The sequence below is a fragment of the Geotrypetes seraphini genome, chromosome 15, assembly GCF_902459505.1.
Source record: "Geotrypetes seraphini chromosome 15, aGeoSer1.1, whole genome shotgun sequence".
In the NCBI taxonomy this organism is placed as follows: Eukaryota; Metazoa; Chordata; class Amphibia; order Gymnophiona; family Dermophiidae; genus Geotrypetes; species Geotrypetes seraphini.
The window spans coordinates 37,481,149-37,503,072 of NC_047098.1; the positions used below are offsets into that span (position 1 = coordinate 37,481,149).

Consider the following 21,924-nt stretch of genomic DNA (forward strand, 5'->3'; position numbering starts at 1 on the left):
TGCTCTTTATAGAATCAGGGCCTCAATGTTAGCAAGTGCAAAGTGAGGCATGTGGGAAAGAGGAGCTCAAACTATACAGTAGCTATGTGATACAGGGTTCCACATTAGGGGCTCCTTTTACAAAGGTGCGTTAGGGCCTTAACGCATGGAATAGCGCGCGCTAAATTGCCGCGCACGCTAGATCTTAATACCAGCATTGAGCTGGTGTTAGTTCTAGAAGCGTAGTGCGGGTTTAGCGCGCACTAAAATGCTTGCGCTAAAAACGCTAGTGCACCTTAGTAAAATGATCCCTAAGAGTCACCACCCAGGAAAAGGATTTAAGTGCTATCATTGTTGATCGTTGTAACTCTCATCTCAATTTGCAGCAATGGATAAGATGAAACGACTAGGTCCCAATTTGTATTAGCCTCGTTCTGCTGTCCTCACTACAGATGCATCCGGGGACACCTCTTTAGAAAGAAAAACACAAACACACATGCAAATAGGCAAAAAGATATCTCTCTTTTTTTTTTTTCAGAGTACCTTTTACAGCATTTCACATGGGTCAGTTTTTTTAGCATATGACTGTAGGAAAGACTTCATATGGTAACAGGATATATAAAAGCAACTAGAAAAAGGTAGCAAACATAAGGGGAGGGGGAAATAGTGGGACATTTCCATTATGGCATATAATACTGTCCTGTCTAAGGTCTAGCAATGTTTCTTGTAACAAATGTTTCTTAACAAAACAAGAACTACAGAACACAATGGAGACACAGAGCTCAGAACACAAAAAGAAAAGGCCTTGTGGTTTTTTTTCCTTGGCAAAATGTTAACTGTTTCAGCAGTTCCTTTTACATAAGCAAGAAAACAAATAGAATGTTAGGAATTATACTACTACTACTACTTATCATTTCAGTAGCACTGCCCGATTGTTTATTAAACAAGTAAAAGACAATTGCTGCTCAATAGAGCTTTTAATCTAATCAGAATGGACAAACAGGACAAATAAGGGTTAGGGAATTATCAGAAAAGGAATGGAAAACAAAGGCATAACAAATAATGTTATGCCTTTGTATTGCTCCATAGTGTTGCTGAATCTCAAATAATGTGTGCAATTCTGGTTGCTGCATATCAAAAAGAATATAACAGAAGTAGAAAAGGTACAGCAAAGGGCAGCAAAAATGATAAAGGGGCTAAAACAGCCTCTATGTGAGGAATAGCTAAAGTGGCTAGATAGGTAGGCTAGGTAGGGCTTTTCAGCCTGGAGACGAGAGGGCTCAAGGAAGATATGATAGAGGTCTATAAAACGAGTGGAGTGGAACAGGTAGATGTGAATCGCTTGTTTACTCTTTCCAAAAGTACTAGGACTAGGGGACATGCAATGAAGCTACTAAGTAGTAGATTTAAAACAAACCAGAGAAAATATTTTTTTAATTCAACATGCAATAAAACTGGAATTCGTCAGAGAATTTAATGAAAGCAGTTAGATTAACAGGGTTAAAAAAAAAAAAGTTTTGGATAATTTCCTAAAAGAAAAGTCCGTAAGCCATTATGGAAAAATCCATTGCTTATTTCTAGGATGATCAGCATAAAATCTGTTTTACTCTTTGGGATCTTGACAGGTACTTGTGACATGGGTTGGTCACTGTTGGAAACAGGATACTGGACCTTTGATTTGTCCCAGCACAGCAAATTTTATGTTCTTCTGTAGATATAAATTGTAACAAATTGCATCCACATTCAAAAGATTCCCTATAAGCCTAATTTCCATCAATGATCCAGCCCACATAGTGAGAAGAAAAATTTTTATCTAAAGGTACCTGATTTTTATGCATCCCTTAGGTCATTCTCACAAAACTGGAAAATACCCATTTACAATCGTCCTCAGAATTTCTTTTCTCTTAGAAAACTTTTCAGTTGCTTATACTCTAAAAAAGATATATCTGACTCCTTGATAGATTTTAAATTTCCATGTAAATGTCAGGAAAATCATTGCTTCTGTAGCCAAGATATGAGATCTTAGGTGCAGAAAAATCTTCGTATATTAACTGAATACCAGAACAAACGGAAAAAAACAGAGGTTGGCCACAAAATGGCATGGTCCTTTTTTTTGGGAATAAAGGTTTTAACACTTTCATTACCCTTCGCTGGCCTTTCCTTGAGTCTATCTTAAATCCTGGTGGTCCAGTGGTGTGGTGAGCCAAACTGGGACGGGAGTGATCCCTCCCTCCCCCAAAGTGAGGTGTCAGATCCTGTCCTGGCTGTCAGCTGGCTGTAGAATCGCCACATACCCCTTCCCTCCCTCCCTCCCTCAGAGAAGCAGCATAGGTCGCCCCCCAGACCTACTTTAATCACTGATGGTCCATTGGGGCAAGTTGGGGCAGAAGCAATCCTCTTACACTCCTGCCCGTGCAGTCTCGCTGAAAAAGTGGCTGCTGTGGGAACTCGGAAAAGCAGCATAGTCCTCTTCTGCACCATGGCAAACAGTTTGGGAAAACTGGCTTACTCTCTTTGTTAACATTAAGTCAACACACATGAGATTTGTAAAAGCTTATATTTATTGTAAATGAAGGTGGCCTTTAAAGTTAATATCCAATTTTCATTATTCTAGAAATGTTAGATCTAACTGTGACGGTAAACATACAAAGCCAAAAAAGAACTTTAAAAAACTTCCAATGGTTTTGTTTGTATGAATCACACTTTGCATTAGCATTTTGATCTTAAAAGGTGATTTTTAAATAATGAAAATTGGATATTATCTTTAAAGGCACACCTTCATTTATAAGTATACACAAGCCTTCACAAATTTTGTGTGTTGACTTAATGTTAACATAGAGAGTAAGCCAGTGTTTCCCAAACTGACTACCATGGTACCATGGGGGAGTCCTAAACTGCTTCTCCGAGGGAAGAAGGGAGGGGGGCTTCTAGTGATTCTACAGCAGGGAGGGAGGGGGCATGTGTGATGATTCTACAGCAGTGAGGGAGGGGGTGTTTGTGTTGATTCTACAGCAAGGAGGAAGGAAAGGAAGGGGCACACGGTGATTCTACAGTCGGCTAACAGACAGGACAGGACCCCCATACCTCACCTCTGTAGAGGAAAGGATTGTTTCCATCCCGGCTTTACTCACCATACCAGTGGACCACCAGGATTTAAGGTGGACCTGAATATAAACAGAGATCCCCATTTTTGGGCCCAAAAATCTCAGTTTATATTCGAGTATATAAGGTAAGCTAACAATAGACCATAAACCAGCAGACATCTAGGGTATAAGGGTTTATTTTCAGACATCTCCACTCGCTCTCCTTTCCCCTATTCTCTGTGTAGTTGACAGAGAGTAGCTTCCCTAGTAAGACACATCTGATTTAGTGAGATATAGATACTCATTTTCAAAGCACCTAGACTTACAAAATTCCATAGTAACTTATGGGCCTTGGTAAGTGTGTGCTTTGAAGAAGTGCTTTGAAAATGAGCCTCATGGTATATTTCTACTGAATGTGTTTTCAGTTGTTATATAAATAGTAAGATTTTCCTGCATTGAAAATCTCAGCTATAAACAGTTCTCTGTTTTTATGAGGTTTAGGTTTGTTCTGCTCTTCAGGTGAGAAGTAATCATTGAGACAGAATGGAGGCTTTTTGTATTCATTGGTTTATTATTCTTAGGAAATTACTATGGTCAAGGGAAGATTCGTAAAGAAGAACTTATGCGTAGTTGTGGAATTCTGGGAATTCCTCATTCCAGTGTTACATGTATTGATCACAGGTAACAGGCTTTTTTAATTCTATAGTTAATCTACTTTCAAAACTTTTCAAGCAGATTCCATTTGATTTGAAAAACAAAAGTACATTTTAATGTGTATTTTACAGTATCATTGAAGTACACACAAGTATCAATGCTTTGTATCAGTTAGTCATTATTGTTGTATTTCTACTTAATGCAGTTTCCCTGTCTTCTAGAGTGGTTGTAATACTAAGGGATTCTGAAAATTGCTTTCTTCTATTGGATGTGATCCATTATTATGTTATGGATGACATTACACAGGATAATATAAGGATAAGAAACTTGTACCTGAAAGATCCAGCTGATTACTTCAGGTCTTTAAACCTGAGTAAATGAAGGCATATCTTTCGTCTCCTGTTTCAACAGTGGTTCACTATTCAATTCACCTATGTTTTTTTAAATTATACTGTATATGTATAAAATGTATAGTTTGTAAACAGTGTCAATTTTTATTAAAAAATGGCAGAAAACACTATTTTCTTTCTTAGATAGGAGCTGTTTTTGTGGATGACAATAATACATTAAAATGCAGTTTATAGAGCCAAGCTAGTTTTGCATACCTTCACAGACTGGTAATAGTAATAAAATGTGTTAAGACTCCATCTGACCACTTTCTGTTTCCAAACCTTAAGAAGTTGAAAGGATAACAATTTGAATGATTTGAAGGTGATTGCAGCAGCGGAGAAAAATTTCAGTGACCAGACATCAAAGTATTTTTTGGAAGGTTACAGAAACTTTAGACACAATGTGCCAAGTGTGTTGACGTTATTCCACATGTTCACCCCTAAGTTTCATGGCTCCACCTCATACCCTTCTTGGTTGGGCTGAGAATTTTTCAGCACCCCCTTGTAGCATTCTTCCATAAGGAAATCTGCATCATCTAATCTCTTGCTTCTCTGATTTTATAACAAAAAATATTTATTAAACTCTTCACCTCACTTAAAAAGAAAACGGATAAGTGCTTTAAAGTATTTTTAATCAGTGGAAAATGAATAGACATACCATATATACTCTAATATAAGCCAAGATTTTTAGTCATTAACTGGCCCAAAAATGGGTGTCTTGGCCTATATTTGGGTCAGCGCCCACCTGTAACCCCCACACCCAGACCTGTTGCAGGCTTCTACTGGGCCTGCCATAAGGCCTGGTTGGATCCCTCCTGCCTTGTGTCCCAGCCAACTGTGCCTTCCTTTACCTCTCTCTCACCTCCTCTGCTTACCTTTTACCATTCCCGGTGGTCCAGCGGTGAGCAGGAGCAGCCTTCACACACTCCTGCCCCTTGGAGAGCCACTAGTGATTGGCAGCTGTGAGTTCTCATGAGACATTTGAAAACTCGCCAATCACTAGCGGCTCACCATGGGATTAGGAGCATGGGATGCTCCTGCTCTGGTTCACTACTACACCACCGGGGATTGTAAAAGGTATGCGGAGGAGGCAGGAGAGAGGTAAAGGCAGACACAGTCAGCTGGGATAGGAGGTGGGAAGGATCCCTCCTGTTCTGGACCACCATCAATTTTAAAAGGTACGTGAGGGAGGCGAGAGGGTGGGTAAAAGTTTTTCGAGTCAGCCAGAACAGGAGGCAGGAGGGATTGCTTTTGTCCCGGCCCACTGCTGGTCCACTAAGTCTTGCAGCAGGCCTGGCAGAGGCTTGCACGACATTGGGAGGTGACAGGGGACAGGGTGCAGAGCTAGGAAGGGTACTTGAATATTAACACACACACCAGTTTATATCCGAGCCAACCTTTTTTAGGGGAAAATGTTACCTCGGTTTATATTCAGGTCAACTTATATTCGAGTATCTATAATAATAAAATGCTAAGCGCGCATGTGCACTCTTGCCGCGTGTTCCCTGAGATCTGATCTGTCGGGATGTGGTCGGTAGAGTGCGCATGCGTGCTTAGCTTTCCAGTGGCCGCATGTGGCGTACCCCATTACCCGGCCGCCCTGGATCGCCATCTCGCCACCGGCTTTTTCTTTTCCACCTCAACTCCTCTGTTCCACGGCACGGATGGAGGAGCGGCGAACAGAAGGTTCAAATTCGCCTCTGAAGGTGATTTCCACAGAGTGAGGGGAAGCGGATGGTCAGGGCCCTAGCTGTTCGCTCCGTGCGGCCGCCCTCAGGCGTGGGAAGGGAAAAGAGCTGCCGACAGTAAGCCCGAACGGAGGCTTCAAATCCGTAAAATAATAAAAGAGCCAGACAATTTAAATTACATACTTCCTCACACACATTGCCAAACATATTAGACACTCACAAAATCTTTCAAAAAGAGATGTGTTTTTAAAGCCTTTTTAAACTGTGGAACTGATTCATGAAATCGTAATGGCCTTTTCCTTTCCCATCATAGTGCCAGCCTCTTCAACTTCCTTGCCGGTTCCATGACATTCATCCAACCCTATTTCAGATTCTGCACTCAATCTGTTTTGGTAGGATCTTTTCCTTCTCTCTCTACTGCCTTCCTCTTCCTCCCTTACCTCACAGATTTCTCTTTTCACCATCTCCTGCTTGATGCTCATTCCCTCTCACCTCTTCCTCTTGCCTCCCTGTACTCCAACCCCCTCGGTTCACTTCCAAGCTTCTTCTTTGGCTACACCTAAATACGCCCCTTCGCCTCTGAAGGTGATTTCCAGCTGGGAAGGGGGAGGGGAAACAGATAATCAGGGCCCTGGCTGTTATAAATTGCCATCAGGGGGAGCAGAAAATAGGTGCTGATGGACATGGGGGGGAAGAAAAAGGAAGGGAGGCCTACTGCTGGACAGGGGGAGCAGGAAAGAGGTGCTGCTGGCCAGGGGGGAGGTAAAACAAAGGGAGAAGGGCTGCTGCTGGATAAGGGGAGCAGTGAAGGGGTGCTGGTGGACACAGGGGAGGTAAAAGGAAGGGAGAATGGACAGGGGGAGCAGCCAAGGGGTAGTGCTGGACAGCCAAGGAAAAAGAAAGACAGAAAAACAGAAACAGCCTAAGGAGAGAGAGAGAAAGAAATAGACAGACACACACATATATTCTAGCAACCGTTAATGTAACGGGCTATAAGACTAGTATATGATAATTAAAAGAAAAAAAGTTATAAATCACAGAAGCAAGAGCTTGATGATGATGATGGTGCAGATTTTCTTAAGGAAGAAAACTAGTCCGTAAGAAGCACTCCTAAAGATCCAGCTTCTATACTATATGGTAGATTCATAAGGATATTGGGGTGCACAACACAGAGAATGTGATTGTGGTAAGAAAGATCATTCCTCTCATTTTGAGACATATATGTCTCATTTTACTAAGCTGGTTCTAGGTGAACTGCCACCAAGTTTCTGCATCACAGTAATTTATACATTGTCCAGCTTCAGGAGTGCATTTGAACTAAACTGACTTCTGGTGACCACCTAATAAGGGACCCACTATCTCGTGGTTTTCTTGGTATGATTGTCACTGCTTTCTCCTGTGCAGTGTGAAGCACTGCTGTGTTGCTGTTGCTGCTGCCAACATAATGGTAATGATCTGCACTGGAGCCAAGGCAGTGGAAGGTTAACTGACTTGTCCAAGGCCACAAGGAGCTCTGTTGTGGGATTTGAGTCTGAACCTTTCAATTCCCAGCCTTCTGTTTTTAACCATTAAACTACACCTCTGTTTACATGTATGATTAAAGGTCAATCCCTCTGATTAAAAAAAAAACCCAACACAAAAAACTAGTTTTAAAGTAACAGACAAAGAAAATTGAAGTGTTGCTTTTATTGTAATTGGAGAGCATCAGCCAGTGTGGTGGGCAGAAGTGCATGCATGGCTTAATGCTGCAACAGAAGTTCCTGTAGTCAGAATATGACTTCTAAAAGATTGAGCTTTGGTACAAGCTTCCACTTGGTTCACGCATCATGATGTTTAGTAAATGACAAAGAGGAAGCATAAATAAAATGTCTGTATGACTTCATTTCTTGTATTGTGTAAATTATTGCAAGTTCAGGCGTTCCTTTTTTAAACTTTGTTCCTTATATATTTTTCAAAATCATATTCAAAAATATGATCTTCCAAAAATGAGAGCATAAACACAAAAACAGCAGTTGAAGCCACAGTTAATGTAGACCAAGGGCAAACAGAGATTTCACCATAGGATGCAAAATAATACAAAGAAAAGTTTCTATTATCTTTAACATTTCAATGTATTCATCACTGAGGGCTCCTTTTATCAAGCCGCGCTAGTGGTTTAATGCACGTAATAGCACGTGTTAAACCGCCGGCTGCGCTAGCCGCTACCGCCTACTCTTAAGCAGATGGTAGTTTTTGGCTAGTGTGTGATGAAAAGTCTCACGTGTTAACCCCGCTAGCGCGGCTTGATGAAAGGAGTCCTGAGTGTTACACACAGCCTTCCTGGAAATTGTTGTACAAGACTATTACAGTCAGAAACTCGTTCTTATCTAAGGATGAGTCCATTAAGTCAGTATAGTTCTAATCATAAGAAGCGCCATCTCCGGATCAGACCTTCGGTCCATCAAGTCCGGCGATCCGCACACGCGGAGGCCCTGCTAGGTATACACCTGGCTTATTTTATAGCCAACCATATCTTTATATGCCTCTCTCAAGGAGATATGCATCTAGTTTGCTTTTGAAGCCTAGGACTGTCGATTCCGCAATAATCTCCCCTGGGAGAGTATTCCAGATGTCAACCACTCTCTGTGTGAAGCAGAACTTCCTGATATTAGTCCTGAACTTGCCCCCCCTTAGCTTCATTTCATGTCCTCTTGTCCGTGTCAAATTGGACAATGTAAATAGTTTTTTCTGCTCTATTTTGTCGATTCCTTTCAGTATTTTGAAGGTTTCGATCATATCCCCACGCAGTCTCCTTTTCTCAAGGGAGAACAATCCCAGTGTTTTAAGTCGATCCTCATATTCCAGTTTCTCCATACCCTTCACTAGTTTAGTTGCTCGTCTCTGCACCCTCTCCAGCAGTTTTATATCCTTCTTTAAGTAGGGAGACCAATGTTGGACGCAGTATTCCAAGTGGGGTCTGACCATTGCCCTATAAAGCGGCATTATAACTTTCTCCGATCTACTCGAGATTCCTTTCTTTATCATGCCCAACATTTTATTTGCCGCTGCCGCGCATTGTGCCGACGGCTTCAGGGTCCTATCTATCAGTACACCCAGATCCCTTTCTTGTTCACTTTTTCCCAGAGTTGCACCTGACATTCTGTACTCGTATTCCTTATTTTTACTGCCTAAATGCATTACCTTGCATTTCTCCACGTTGAACTTCATCTGACATTTCTCCGCCCATTTTTCTAACCGACACAAATCGCTCTGGAGTTCCTCACTGTCCTCCTGCGATCTGATTGCCCGGCAGAGTTTTGTGTCGTCTGCAAACTTGATGATCTCACTGGATGTTCCGTTTTCCAGGTCATTGATATAAATATTAAAAAGGATCGGCCCAAGTACCGAGCCTTGGGGTACACCACTAGTCACTTTCTCCCAGTCGGAGAACTTCCCATTTATGCCCACTCTCTGCTTCCTGTTTTCCAGCCATTTGCCTATCCATCTTTGTATATCTCCCTCTATGCCATGGCTTTGTAGTTTCCTAAGAAGTCTTTTATGTGGAACTTTGTCAAATGCTTTCTGGAAGTCCAAGTATATTATGTCCACCGGCTTTCCACTATCAATTTGCTCGTTCACGGTCTCAAAGAATTGGAGTAAATTCGTCAAACACGATTTCCCTTTCCTGAATCCATGTTGACTGGGTTTCATCAAGTCATGTGTGTCCAAGTGCTGAACTATGCTATCCTTGATCAGTGATTCAATCATCTTGCCGGGGACAGATGTAAGACTCACAGGTCTATAGTTGCCCGGTTCTCCTCTCGATCCTTTTTTGAAAATTGGCGTGACGTTCGCTTTCCTCCAGTCGTCTGGTATCTGACCAGTTCTGATTGACAGGTTTGCAAGTTTTTGCAGTAACTCTCCGATTTCGACCTTCAATTCCTTCAAGACTCTCGGGTGAATTTCATCCGGTCCAGGGGATTTGTCACTTTTAAGTTTGTCGATCTGGTAGTATATCTGATCTAAGTTCACTTCAACTGTGGTGAGGCTGTCCTTTATTTCTCCTGTAAACAGTTTCTCCACTTCAGGTATTGTTGAGGTGTCCTCCTTCGTAAAGACAGACGCAAAGAAGGAATTTAGTTTGTCTGCGATTTGTTTATCTTCCTTGATGTACCCTTTTCTTCCCATGTTGTCCAGGGGTCCCACTGCCTCCTTTGCAGGTTTTTTCCCTTTCACGTATCTAAAGAAGGGCTTGAAGTTTTTGGCCTCCCGGGCTATTTTTTCCTCATAGTCCTGTTTTGCATCCCTCACCGCCTTGTGACATTTCTTCTGTTCATCTTTATGTTTGTTCCAGGCTTCGGTTGTCTTCGTGCATTTCCATTTTTTGAAAGAGTCCTTCTTTTCTTTTATGGCTTCCTTCACCTGTATGGTAAGCCATGCTGGTTCTCCTTTGCCTTTAGTTCTCCGATCTTTGGAAATCCTCGGAATGTAGAGATCTTGTGCTTCTGCAATAGTATTTTTCAATAGGCACCATGCCTGGTCTACTGTTTCAAGTTTGTCCACCATCTTCTCGAGTCGTTTTGTTACCATGGCTCTCATGCAATCGTATTTACCCTTTTTAAAGTTTAAGGTGGTGGTTAAGGTTTTGGCATGTTTCCCTTTCCCGATGTCAAGTTTAAAGTTGATTACATTGTGATCACTCGTTCCCAGTGGAACCATGACTTCTACTTCTGTTATCGGTCCGGTGAGACCATTTAGGACCAAGTCCAAGGTGGCGTCGCCTCTTGTCGGCTCTTTTACCATTTGCTCCAGGAAGCAATCCCCTAGCACCTCCAGGAACTTGGCCTCCTTGCCGCAGTTGGAGGCTCCTAGTTTCCAGTCTATTCCTGGGAAATTGAAGTCTCCCAATATAACTACATTGCCTGTCTTGCATACTTGTTTGATTTCCTCCATCATTTCTGAGTCAGTGACCTCCGCCTGTCCTGGGGGACGATAGTAAAGGCCAATTTTTGTATCTGCGCCATTGTGACCAGGAATTTTGATCCAGAGGGACTCCAGCTTCTCTTTCCTGTCTGTTGTAATCATTCCAACAGAATCTATTCCTTCCTTAACATATAGGGCAATACCTCCACCTTTCTGCCCTTCTCGATCCCTTCTATATAGTTTGTATCCCTGTAGTACTGTGTCCCATTTGTTTTCTTCATTCCACCATGTTTCTGTTATGCCAATGATATCCATGTTCTCATGTCTTGCTATCGTCTCTAGTTCTCCCATTTTGTTTCCTAGACTTCTAGCATTTGTATACATACATCTAAGTTCCCTTCGTGTTACCTTTTTGGACCTTCTACTCTTGGCTGTCCTTACAGTTTCATTTACGGTATCCTTTACTGCTCCTGTGTTATCTCCCATGTTTGCTGTGTGGTCATCCCCTCCTGTGTCTGAGTTGTCCCTTCCTGCTTGTTCTCCTTTGTTGGCTGTGAGGTCGACCTCTCTTGTATATGAGTAGTAGTCCTTTGTTCCTACGTCCTAATCTAAAATGTGCTTGTCCTGTGCTTTAACCTAACCCATTGCAATGGGTTATGAGTATGGACTGTTAATATTTTGAGTGCTCTGATTTATGTTTTGCCTTAGCAAATTGTCCACATTCAAATACAGAATCTCTTCAGAGAGTGCAAGTAACTTCTGTATAGAGAACCTGAGGTTCAGATTTACAGGTTCTTCTCTGCTTCAGAAACCTTTTATCAATTTGACCACGTGCTGAAGTAACAGCATGAAGTGGTTAAGAATTACAAATTAGAAAACACAGACAATGCTTATGGTTTAGTGATGTTGTTCAGTATTGTCTTTGGTCATATAAAATGTTTCTAGCCCTGTAGTAGAGCACATATTTTGCTGTTGCTCTTCCTTCTTCTCTAAGGATTAGAAGTTTTGTCCTAGCCTCAGGAAATCTCCTTTTTGCATTTGCACAAAACAAGACGCAATAAATTCTTTATTTCCGCTTCTGCAATGTTGCACTATATGCTTTCTTGGGTTTCCAATTTAGTTTGTATGTTTCTGGTTTTGATAACTTAAGGACCCTTTTACTACAGCTTTTAAATGCTGCATGTCCTGTTTTATACCTATGAGCCATGTGGTACTTAGGGCATGCTAATGTCTGTTAGTATATAGTAAGCTTTAGTAAATGGGCCCCCTAGTCTGTATTGTTAGTGTGTAGGTACTGTGTGAGGATCAATAGCAGTCTAGCTTATTTTCCAGTCTGCTCCACCCAGTTGAAGGTAGGCAGGCTAGAAACATTTTAAATAAATAAATATTAGTTCTAAGGAGTGGTTTGCTTTTTGAAATTTTCCTTATTATAGGTAGGATTTCAGCAGTTGTGTTCTGATAGTTAGTGTTAGGATGTGATTAGGTTTTGGTATGTACAGTGATGCAAGTATACGTTTTTGCAGGGTTTTGTAATCTCACGAAGTGCTTGGTAGTACAGGTAATTTGCGTTGCTGTTTACTGAAGTAACATGAGAATTTGAATATTCTTTACTGTATGTGAGTAACAGTAGATGATGTCCTTTTTGAGAGGAGAGAAGAATATGGAGTAACCACCTTAGGCTTCATAGTTTGCTTGGCTCCTGCTGCAGAAATAACTCTTCTTCCTACTTTCTATTTTCCAGTGTCTGACACCGCATCCTCATCTAGTGAAGGAGTAGTCTAATTGTTGTTGCAGTGGGCTGAGAACCTGGGGAACTGGGTTTGATTCCCACCGTGGCTCCCTGTGATCCTGGTGTGCAAATAATTTTACCTTCCATTTACCCCAAGTACCAAAAAAATCCTTAAGATTGTGAGCCCACTTGGGACATAGAAAGTACCTGCATATAATAAATATAAAACCTCTTATCAAATCTATGAAACCCAAGAAGCGGGAGTTACTGTAGGGGTGTCAAACTCAGGCCTGCGAACCAAATTTGACCTCATGTTCCTTCCCTCCATCCCAGCTTTATTAGCTTTATTTTCTGTTTTATGATTACAATATGTCAGATTTGAAATGTGTATCTTTCAAAGTAGCCTGCAGAGGATCACCAGTCGGCTGTAGTGAACCTTGCATGCTGCGTCAACCTCCACAGCACATTCCCTCTGCCGCGATCCCGTATGTCAGAGGAGGGGCAGGACCACGGCAGAAGGAACATGCTGTGTAGGCCAAGGTAGCCTGCAAGGTTCGCTGCAGCCGACCGACAATCCTCTGAGGCTGTAGCTTTAACCACTGCGCCATAGAAATAATGGTGAACAAACAAGGTGTAGGTAGACTTATACCTTGAGACTATGTTTAAACGTGCTGTTCTCCCTTCATCAGGGCAATGAAGAAACAATGCAGCTACAGTGTGTTACAGTAGTACAAAGGAGATGGATATTTTTTGAACAAATAGTAAAATACAACTTATTTTTCCCACAGGTCAAACCTTTGCTCTCGTGCAAACTCAGCCATTATCTTGACCCACTGGAATCCAGCCCAGCCTCTCTGTAAACTGTTGCTAATTGAGGTCATCTACCTCAGCTCCTTTTTCAAACAGAAAATTCCTCCCTCCTTTCTGTAGCTTCTGCCTGTTTGTTAGATAAGACCACCTTTAGGGAAGCATGAATTCAGTCTGTTCTCCCTTCCTCTCAAAACTACATTTATGATTTTCGAAGGTCAGACAGATTTCTCTCTTTCTCTCTCTCTCTGTGGAATTTACTGATGTCAGAGTTTAAAAGAATCTCTCCCATCCCTCACTCCACCCCAGAAAAAGAATATAAATGTAAAATTGGAATCAAATTTCGCTTTCTGTTCCCTTGCTATAATGTAAAGTTAAACTATTGCAAACATACACTGACACTTCCTTTTTAAGTCTGGTGGAGAAAGGGGTGGGATTTGTGTACTGCCTTTCTGTGATTAAAATCAAAGCAATTTACAAAATAAGTAACTATATATAATATGTGCAAGAGCTGATCCAGAGACTCTACAGAGCTGTATGTGCCTTCCAAGATGGACTACAGCTGCATAGTAAGTGAGAGCAAGTCTTATTAAGTACCACTCAAGTAGCAAAGCTAGGTTGTGGTTGTGTTAAGTTGCTAAATTAGATTTAGTTTAAGTAATTAATGAAATTTTAAAAAAAAGTTAGGGCAAGTTTTTAGGTGGCAGTGTGAGAAAGTCACTACTCATCCCTAGGGGTAAACAGCATAGAATCTGAATGGAATTATGGCCATGGTTGGAAGCTGGATACTGGGCCTGATGGACCTTTGGTCTGACTCAGTATGACAGCTCTTTATTTACTTGTGAGGTAGTGAAACTTTAGCACTTTTTCATTTGCTGTAATCTAGCCAGTCTTGTTTACTAACTTTGTTTAGGTCTTTGATGTAGAGGGCATTGACATATCTCCTTCCGCTGATATTCGGGGGTGGAGGCAGGAGAGACTGGGCATCCCTCCTGCAGAGAGGTGTCTTGGGGGGGGGGCAGCAGGAGAAATTGGGCACTCCTACCGTGGACATTTGGGGATGGGGGATGGCTTTGGGGGTTCTGGCAAGAGGGACTGGGTAACCCTCCTGCCTGTCATCTACGTGTGAGGGATGGGTTTCCTGCTGCGGCTGCTAAACTGATTGCAGCAAAGAGATTCCCTTGCTGCAGTTGCGGCAGAGAGATTCATTTGCTGCAATTGGCTCAGCAGCCTTGTCTGTTTGAAATGAAGAACAGCATTTTGCTGTCCTACATGTCAGGCGCCTATCACGGCCCTAGAGAGACATCTAGGAACGCCTAAGCTTGCCTAAGCCTACTTCCGGGCAAAACCACGCCTAGCTTTGGGCAAGCTTAGACGGCCCTATGTGCCTACTTAGGCTCATGAAAACACCTACAATGTAGATGACCCTCCTGGGGGAGGATTAAATGTGCATGTGCGTCCCGATTGGCTGGTTAGACAGCGGTAGGACGCCGTTTATATAATTTGCCCCTAAGGGCCCTGTTCACTAAACTATGCTAATTCCTGTGTTAATTATCTTAAGTAGAATGGGGTGGAGGCTGCACCTTACTGTTAACATATAGTAACATAGTAAATGACGGCAGATAAAGATCTGAATAGTCCATCCAGTCTGCCCAACCTGATTCAATTTAAATTTTTTTAAATTTTTTATTCTTAGCTATTTCTGGGCAAGAATCCAAAGCTCTACCCGGTACTGTGCTTGGGTTTCAACTGCCGAAGTCTCCATCAAAACTCACTCCAGCCCATCTACACCCTCCCAGCCACTGAAGCCCATCCCCAGCCCATCCCCCACCAAACGGCCATACACAAACCATGCAAGTCTGCCCAGTAATGTCCTTAGTTCAATATTTACTATTATTTTCTGATTCTAGATCCTCTGCGTTCATCCCACGCTTCTTTGAACTCCGTCAACCATTTTCCTCTCCACCATCTCTCTCAAGAGCACATTCCAGGCATCCACCATCCTCTCTGTAAAGTAGAATTTCCTAACATTGCTCTTGAATCTACCACCCCTCAACCTCAAATTATGTCCTCTGGTTTTACCATTTTCCTTTCTCTGGAAAAGATTTTGTTCTACATTAATACCCTTCAAGAATCATATCTCCCCTGTCCCTCCTTTCCTCTAGTGCAGTGTCTTTCAACTTTTTTACACCCGTGGACCGGCAGAAATAAAAGAATTATTTTGTGGACCGACAAACTACTAGGACTAAAATTTTAAAACCCCGTTTCCGCCCCACCTCCGCGAGCTCAGTCCCCGCAAATCATCAAATCCCATCCGTATGAGCCTCAGTTATGATTTTATATTGAATGTATTTTATTAAAGTATAAAAAGAAGCAATATTCTGTACAATTGTCATTTTATAAATACAAATAATACAGAGCAAGGATCAACAAAACCCCTGTCTCCCCTCCCCTTCACATATATCCCCTCTACTATCAAGAAAACTGAACAAGCCAAAATTATTACAGAATGCTACACAGAAATATCATGCTAAGAGAGTGTTAGGGGAATGCAACTAGGGCAACTGCCCCCTGGTCAGAGAGCACCCTAAGCCAACTGGAAGCTAAAGAAGCACTGCCTGGGCTTTACAGTCCCCAGTTATGTCTAACACCAGCTCTAGCAGGATATATATTTCAAATCTAATATTCTAATCACAAAATAGAAATAAAATTATTTTTTTCTATCTTTTGTCGTCTCTGGTTTCTGCTTTCATCTTCTTTTTACTCTCTTCCCTCCAGCGTCTGCCCTCTCTGTCTCTTCAATCCAGCATCTGCCCCTTCCATCCACTGTCTGCCCTCTCCCCATTCCATATGGTATGTGTCTTCTTTCTATGCCCCTCTCCCCTTTCCATCCTGCTTGTGCCCCCTCTCTCCTTTTTACATGATTCATTCCAGCTTCACTGCTCTCTTCATTTTTATCTCTCCTACACCAGATCTAGCATCGTTGTCCCTCTCTGCTTATTTCTCTGCTGACCCCTTCCCATCATCAATTTCTGTACTTTCTCATGCCTGTCTTTCCCTTTCCCCTCCTCTAATCTCCCTGCCAGCTGTTTCCTTCCTTTTTTCCTTCTCCCTTCCCTCCTCCTCCTGTCCAGCAGTAACTCTCTTCCCTTCCTCCCCTCCCAGCAGCATCTCTCCTTCCCTCCAGGTCCAGTAGTAGCTGTCCCTTTTTTTCCTTTGTCCAGAAGCGTCCCAGAATCCTTTCACTCCTCCCCTCCCAGCAGCATCTCTCCTTCTCCCTCTCCAGTAGCAGCTGTCCCTTTTTTTCCCTTGCCCAGCAGCTTCCCAGATTCCTTTCCCTCCTCCCCTCCCAGCAGCATCTCTCCTTCTCCCTCTCCAGTAGCAGCTGTCCCTTTTTTTCCCTTGCCCAGCAGCTTCCCAGACTCCAATAGTGGCTTTCTCCACTCCCAGCAGCTCTTCTTACTTCCCAGCGCAGCGATTCAGGAAGGCAGCCTCGGGTCCTTTGTTGGGTCACATCGCCTCTGAGGAAAGAGGAAGTTGCATCATCAGAGGCAGCCGCGACTCAGCAAAAGCCCCAAGGTTGCCTTTGTGAATCGCTGCGCTGGGAAGTAAAGGAGAGCTGCAGAGGGGAGAAAGCCACTGTCGGAGGCTCCCCATGATCTCTCCTGCCCAGTGCGGACCAGCTAAAAATATCTCGTCGATCTTGCCGGCCCTGCACAGACTGGCAGGAAATTGAACTTAATCAATCTCGCCTGCCCTGCGCAGACCGGCAGAAATTTCCTGCAGTCCGATGGTTGAAGAACAGTGCTCTAGGGTATACATATTCAGGGCTTCCAATCTTTCCTCATACGTCTTCTGGCGCAAACCTATCATTTTCATCACCCTCCTCTGGACCGCTTCAAGTAAATGAGGGCAGATAAAGATCTGAATGGTCCATCCAGCCTGCCCATTAGTTCTACCCATTAAAACGAAATGATTAAATTAACTTGTCTCTTCTTTGATATTTCTGGGTCATAGACTGTAAAGTCCACCTGGAATTGTCCTAGGTTCCAACTGCTGAAATTGCCATCTAAGCTCACTCCAGCCTATCCAACCATCCCATTGTTTGCAGGATATCTACTGTAAAGTCTGGCTAGTAACATCCTCTTCCAAGTTAGTGGAGTTCTCATTGATGCCTTCCCCAGCCCATCCTACACTGAATCTCCATATATGGGACACAAACCATACAAGTCTGTCCAATACCGGCCTTAGTTCTTTAATTTATACCATTTGTTTTCTAATTAGAGATCCTCTGAGGTACATAATCAAAACAAAAATACATCTAAAAACCCACCTAAATTGGCACTTGGACGATCATAAAGACATGTCCAAGTGCCGATAATCGAAACGGTTTTTAGGCTCATCTAAAAACAGCTTAGGCCTTTTCCTTTTCAGTGCTTCTGTACACCCAGAGTGAAAAGGGGCGCCTTTGAAGGAATGGTTAGGGCAGGAGGTAAGCAGGATGTGGGCTGACCTAGACTTAGTCGTCCTACAACGATAATTGAAAGTTCTACGAGACTTCCTAGACAGAACTTATACGTTGTAACTTAGGCGATTTAAAAAAATAAGTGCCCAGAAGTTATCAAAAGTGACCAGATAACAACTGCAGGGACAAAGTAAAGACACCCACACACTCCCCCAGTGATCACTGAACCTCCCCTCCCCCACACACCATAAAAATCAGAATAAAAACATACATACCTGCCTCCAGAACATCAGCACCTGGCATAGGAAAGCCTAGTAGAGCTATACAGAGGTGGCTTAAGTAGTCGGGGGTGGGCTAATGAACCATAGAGAGGAGAACCCAGGCCTATAAGCCACTCTAACTAATGCATTCATGGTGAAATGTGCTTCCCCCAAAACCCTGCAGTACTGCCATATAGGTGCCACCTGCAGCCATAAGGGCTATTGGGGTGGTTGTTAGGTGGCAACTAAAAGTTATAGAGTACAAAAGAATAATCAAAGAAAAGCGTTGCAAATATTATTCCCAAACAATCAATTCTCCCTCGCTGAACAGAAAAGAACTCTTCAGAATAGTCAATTACTTATTCGATATCGATTTACATAAATGTTCCTACTCAGATCTCCCATCCTTGGCGGCAAACCTAACCAACTACTTCGCCACAAAAATTCACAATTTGAAAATGTCTCTTGCAGCTACAATCACAGACCCATCAATCAATCTACCTGCTCTAGATAACGAAGGCTCAGCTGCTAACATGTCCTGGAATCACTTCGAAAACCCAGATTGGAACCAATTCCTCAAGCTCTACTCTAAATATGCTAAATCCAACTGCCTGCTAGATAACTGTCCACCAACTATCATGAAAACAGCCCCCTTCTCTTTCAAAGCTGAACTTTTCCATTGGGTCTCCCTCTGCTTGACCACTGGCTACTTCCCTCTGGAACTCGGGCACATTCTTGTGACTCCAATTATCAAAAACCCCAAAAGAACCAGTCTCTTCGACCTCCAACTACAGACTCATTGCCAACATACCTCTCTTCCTCAAACTAATGGAAGGCCTAGTTAATCTTGACCTCTTGACTTACCTTGAGAAATTTAACATCCTATACGACTCCCAGTCAGGATTTCGCACAAACTACAGTACGGAAACTGTCTTAGCATCGTTAACTGACCACCTCTTCCACCTGTTTTCTCTGGGAAAAAGTGCACTGGTACTTCAGTTTGACTTAAGCAGTGCCTTTGACCTCGTCGACCATGACATTCTGATCCGATGCCTTGACTCGATAGGCATTTCGGGACAGGTACTAACCTGGTTGACAGGCTTCCTAAAAAACCGCACCTACCAGGTCCACAGCGATGGAACCTTTTCCCATTCTTGGTGTAACCCCTGCAGAGTTCCACAGGGCTCCCCTCTCTCCCCTTCTCTGTTCAACATCTACATGGCATCACTGAGACATAAGCTATCCAATTTAAACTTGAAATCCTACATATATGCTGATGACATTACAGTTATCATCCCCGTAACCTCGCTAACACAAGAAACTGAACAACTCACCTCCTCTGTTCTCACTATGGTAGAACACTGGACTACACAGTTCAAATTAGAATTAAACCCAGAAAAACCTATGTTTTTCCTTGCAAGTCCCAACCACAAACTAACGAATACCTCTCTGAAATTAAAAGGGCTAACTTACCCAATCAATTCCACCATTAAAATCCTTGGAGTCATCCTGGACCGATGCCTGACTTTTGAAGACCATACCAACGCTCAGGTTAAAAAATGCTTTTGTACCCTCTGGAAACTCCGTACCATCAAACACTACTTTGACTTCCTCTCCTTTTGATTGTTGGTCCAGTCTCTAATCTTAAGCACCTTAGATTATTGCAATATCATATATTTGGGATCCTTCAAGAAAACCATCAAACGTCTGAGAATCATTCAGAATACTGCCGTCCGTCTCATCTATGGCCTCAAAAAGTCAGATCATGTAGGCCCGTTCTACAGAAAACTTCACTGGTTGCCAATGGAGGCAAGGGTCATCTTCAAGTTCACCTGCCTTTGCTTCAAAACCTTAATGGGTTCATCCCCAATTTACCTGTCGCATCATTTTATGTTCCCAGGCACCACTTGAACATGTAGTGCCTATCTATTTGCCTTCCCTTCCCTGAAGGGCTGTGTCTACAAGAGATTCCTTGATAGAGCACTGTCATTCTAAGCTGGCAAATGGAATAAATGTCTAACCACCCTCATTACAAGTGCTCCCTCCTACCTATAAATCCTATAAATCAATTAAAACCTATCTCTTTGATAAATTTCTCTGACTCCATCCCACCTCGCTATATCACTGAATTAACAGCTGTATCCCTGACATATTTCCAGTTATACCTATCCTCTCTTGGCTTACTAATGTAATCGAACCTTGTTACCAATGTACTTGACAATATTTTCTGTAACATCGCTGTATATGTACAGTCTCTTCCTCTGTAAACCGCTCTGAACTACTTGTGATATTGCGGTATACAAATAAAGTTGTTATTATTATTATAGTAGGTTTGGGGGGCTCACCATGATCTTCAAGGAAGTTGTGAGATGTTTGTGTGGCACCCTTTTTGTGAAGTTCACAGCAGTGCCCTGTAAGGTGCCCCAGTACTTTGTTGTCATGTCTGGATGGCCAATCCATCACTTTGCTGGTCCTCCCATGTCCAAAAGGTCTTGTTCTAGGTGTTTTTGACTTGGACAATTTTTTGAACAAGAATGGGATATAAAGATAGACAACTTAGTGGTCTGGACAATCAAATGGCTGGATGTACAAGTAGACGATTCTCAGAAAAGAAAAATATTTTGGATGTATTTTTCGAGAATGGACTTTGGATGTTTCCAACTTTGGGCAACTAGCAACTTAGGCCCAAAACAGACTTAGACTTTTTTTTTTTCATGTGTTTATCCCACACTTTTTTGAATTCCATCACCGTTTTCCTCTCCACCATCTCCCTCAGGAGGGCATTCCAGACATCATCACCCTCTCCATGTAAAAAGAAGCATGGCAGATAATGTGAAGCAGTTAATGCCACCTCAATATGCAGAGTTGACTGTACTGTTAAGCATATATAACATAACATAACATCATACTTCTTGACTGCGTAACCGAATAATAAAAGAACAAGAGGGCATTCAGAAAAGTTGAAAGGGGACAGATTCAAAACGAATGCTAGGAAGTTCTTCTTTATCCAACGTGTGGTGGACACCTGGAATGCGCTTCCAGAGAGTATAATAGGGCAGAGTACGGTACTGGGGTTCAAGAAAGGATTGGACAATTTCCTGCTGGAAAAGGGGATAGAGGGGTATAGATAGAGGATTACTGCACAGGTCTTGGACCTATTGGGCCGCCGTGTGAGCGGGACTGCTGGGCACGATGGACCTCAGGTCTGACCCAGCAGAGGCATTGTTTATGTTTTATATTACAAATTAAAGACAGTTTAATGATGACAAGAAAATTATTTGACCAAGTATGTATGCCTAAAATCAATATCATGTTAATCTGGCTCTGAATCTTTTATTACACAACATAGTTTATTCAGCATAAGCAAATAGTTACTGCAAATCATTTAATTTGTGATCTGTTTCATGAATTCTAGATCCATTGTTAATCAAGTGTTAAAATTGACACAGCCAAATTATTAGGGACATCCATAGATAAAGCAAATCATAATAAAAATTCGAAGGAAATTTAAGACCACATCAATCAGGAATTCATTAAATCTCTTAATTGGACTGACACTAACCTGGGAGACCCTAATGTAGACAGGTTGACTAAAGACTAAGACTAAAGACAAATTGAAAGTCTTATTTTTCACTGTCAAATATTGGGAAATTTCATAGATCCTGAAATCCTCCTCTTCCTTCTCCATGTCCATGTTATATAAAATTGCATGGAACCTTCATTGAAAAGCAGTACTTTATGTTTTATAACCTTTTAAAGCCTGTAGTTGCTATCTGTAACAGCAGTGCATGACTGTGTCATGGAGGACGCTGAAGTGTTTTTAAGCCTTAAGATTTGTAGAAGGAGCCCTGGTTAACTAGTAGGCATCGTAAGATTTATTTTTTTTTAATGGTTTTCATGAAGGCAAGCTTAGCTTTTTTTCAATTTTATTTATTTATTTTATTGTTTGGGATTTATTAACTACCTTT

General features: G+C 42.2%; 1 protein-coding gene across 1 annotated transcript in view; it reads left to right on the forward strand.

Moving 5' to 3' along the window:
• PIGL (phosphatidylinositol glycan anchor biosynthesis class L) overlaps nt 1–21,924 on the forward strand; it is a 100,694-nt gene that overhangs the window by 2,518 nt on the left and 76,252 nt on the right. The window contains exon 2 of the mRNA XM_033922045.1: nt 3,644–3,743. Within this exon, the coding sequence (XP_033777936.1) occupies nt 3,644–3,743 (100 nt within the window). The remainder of the gene's footprint in view (nt 1–3,643; nt 3,744–21,924) is intronic.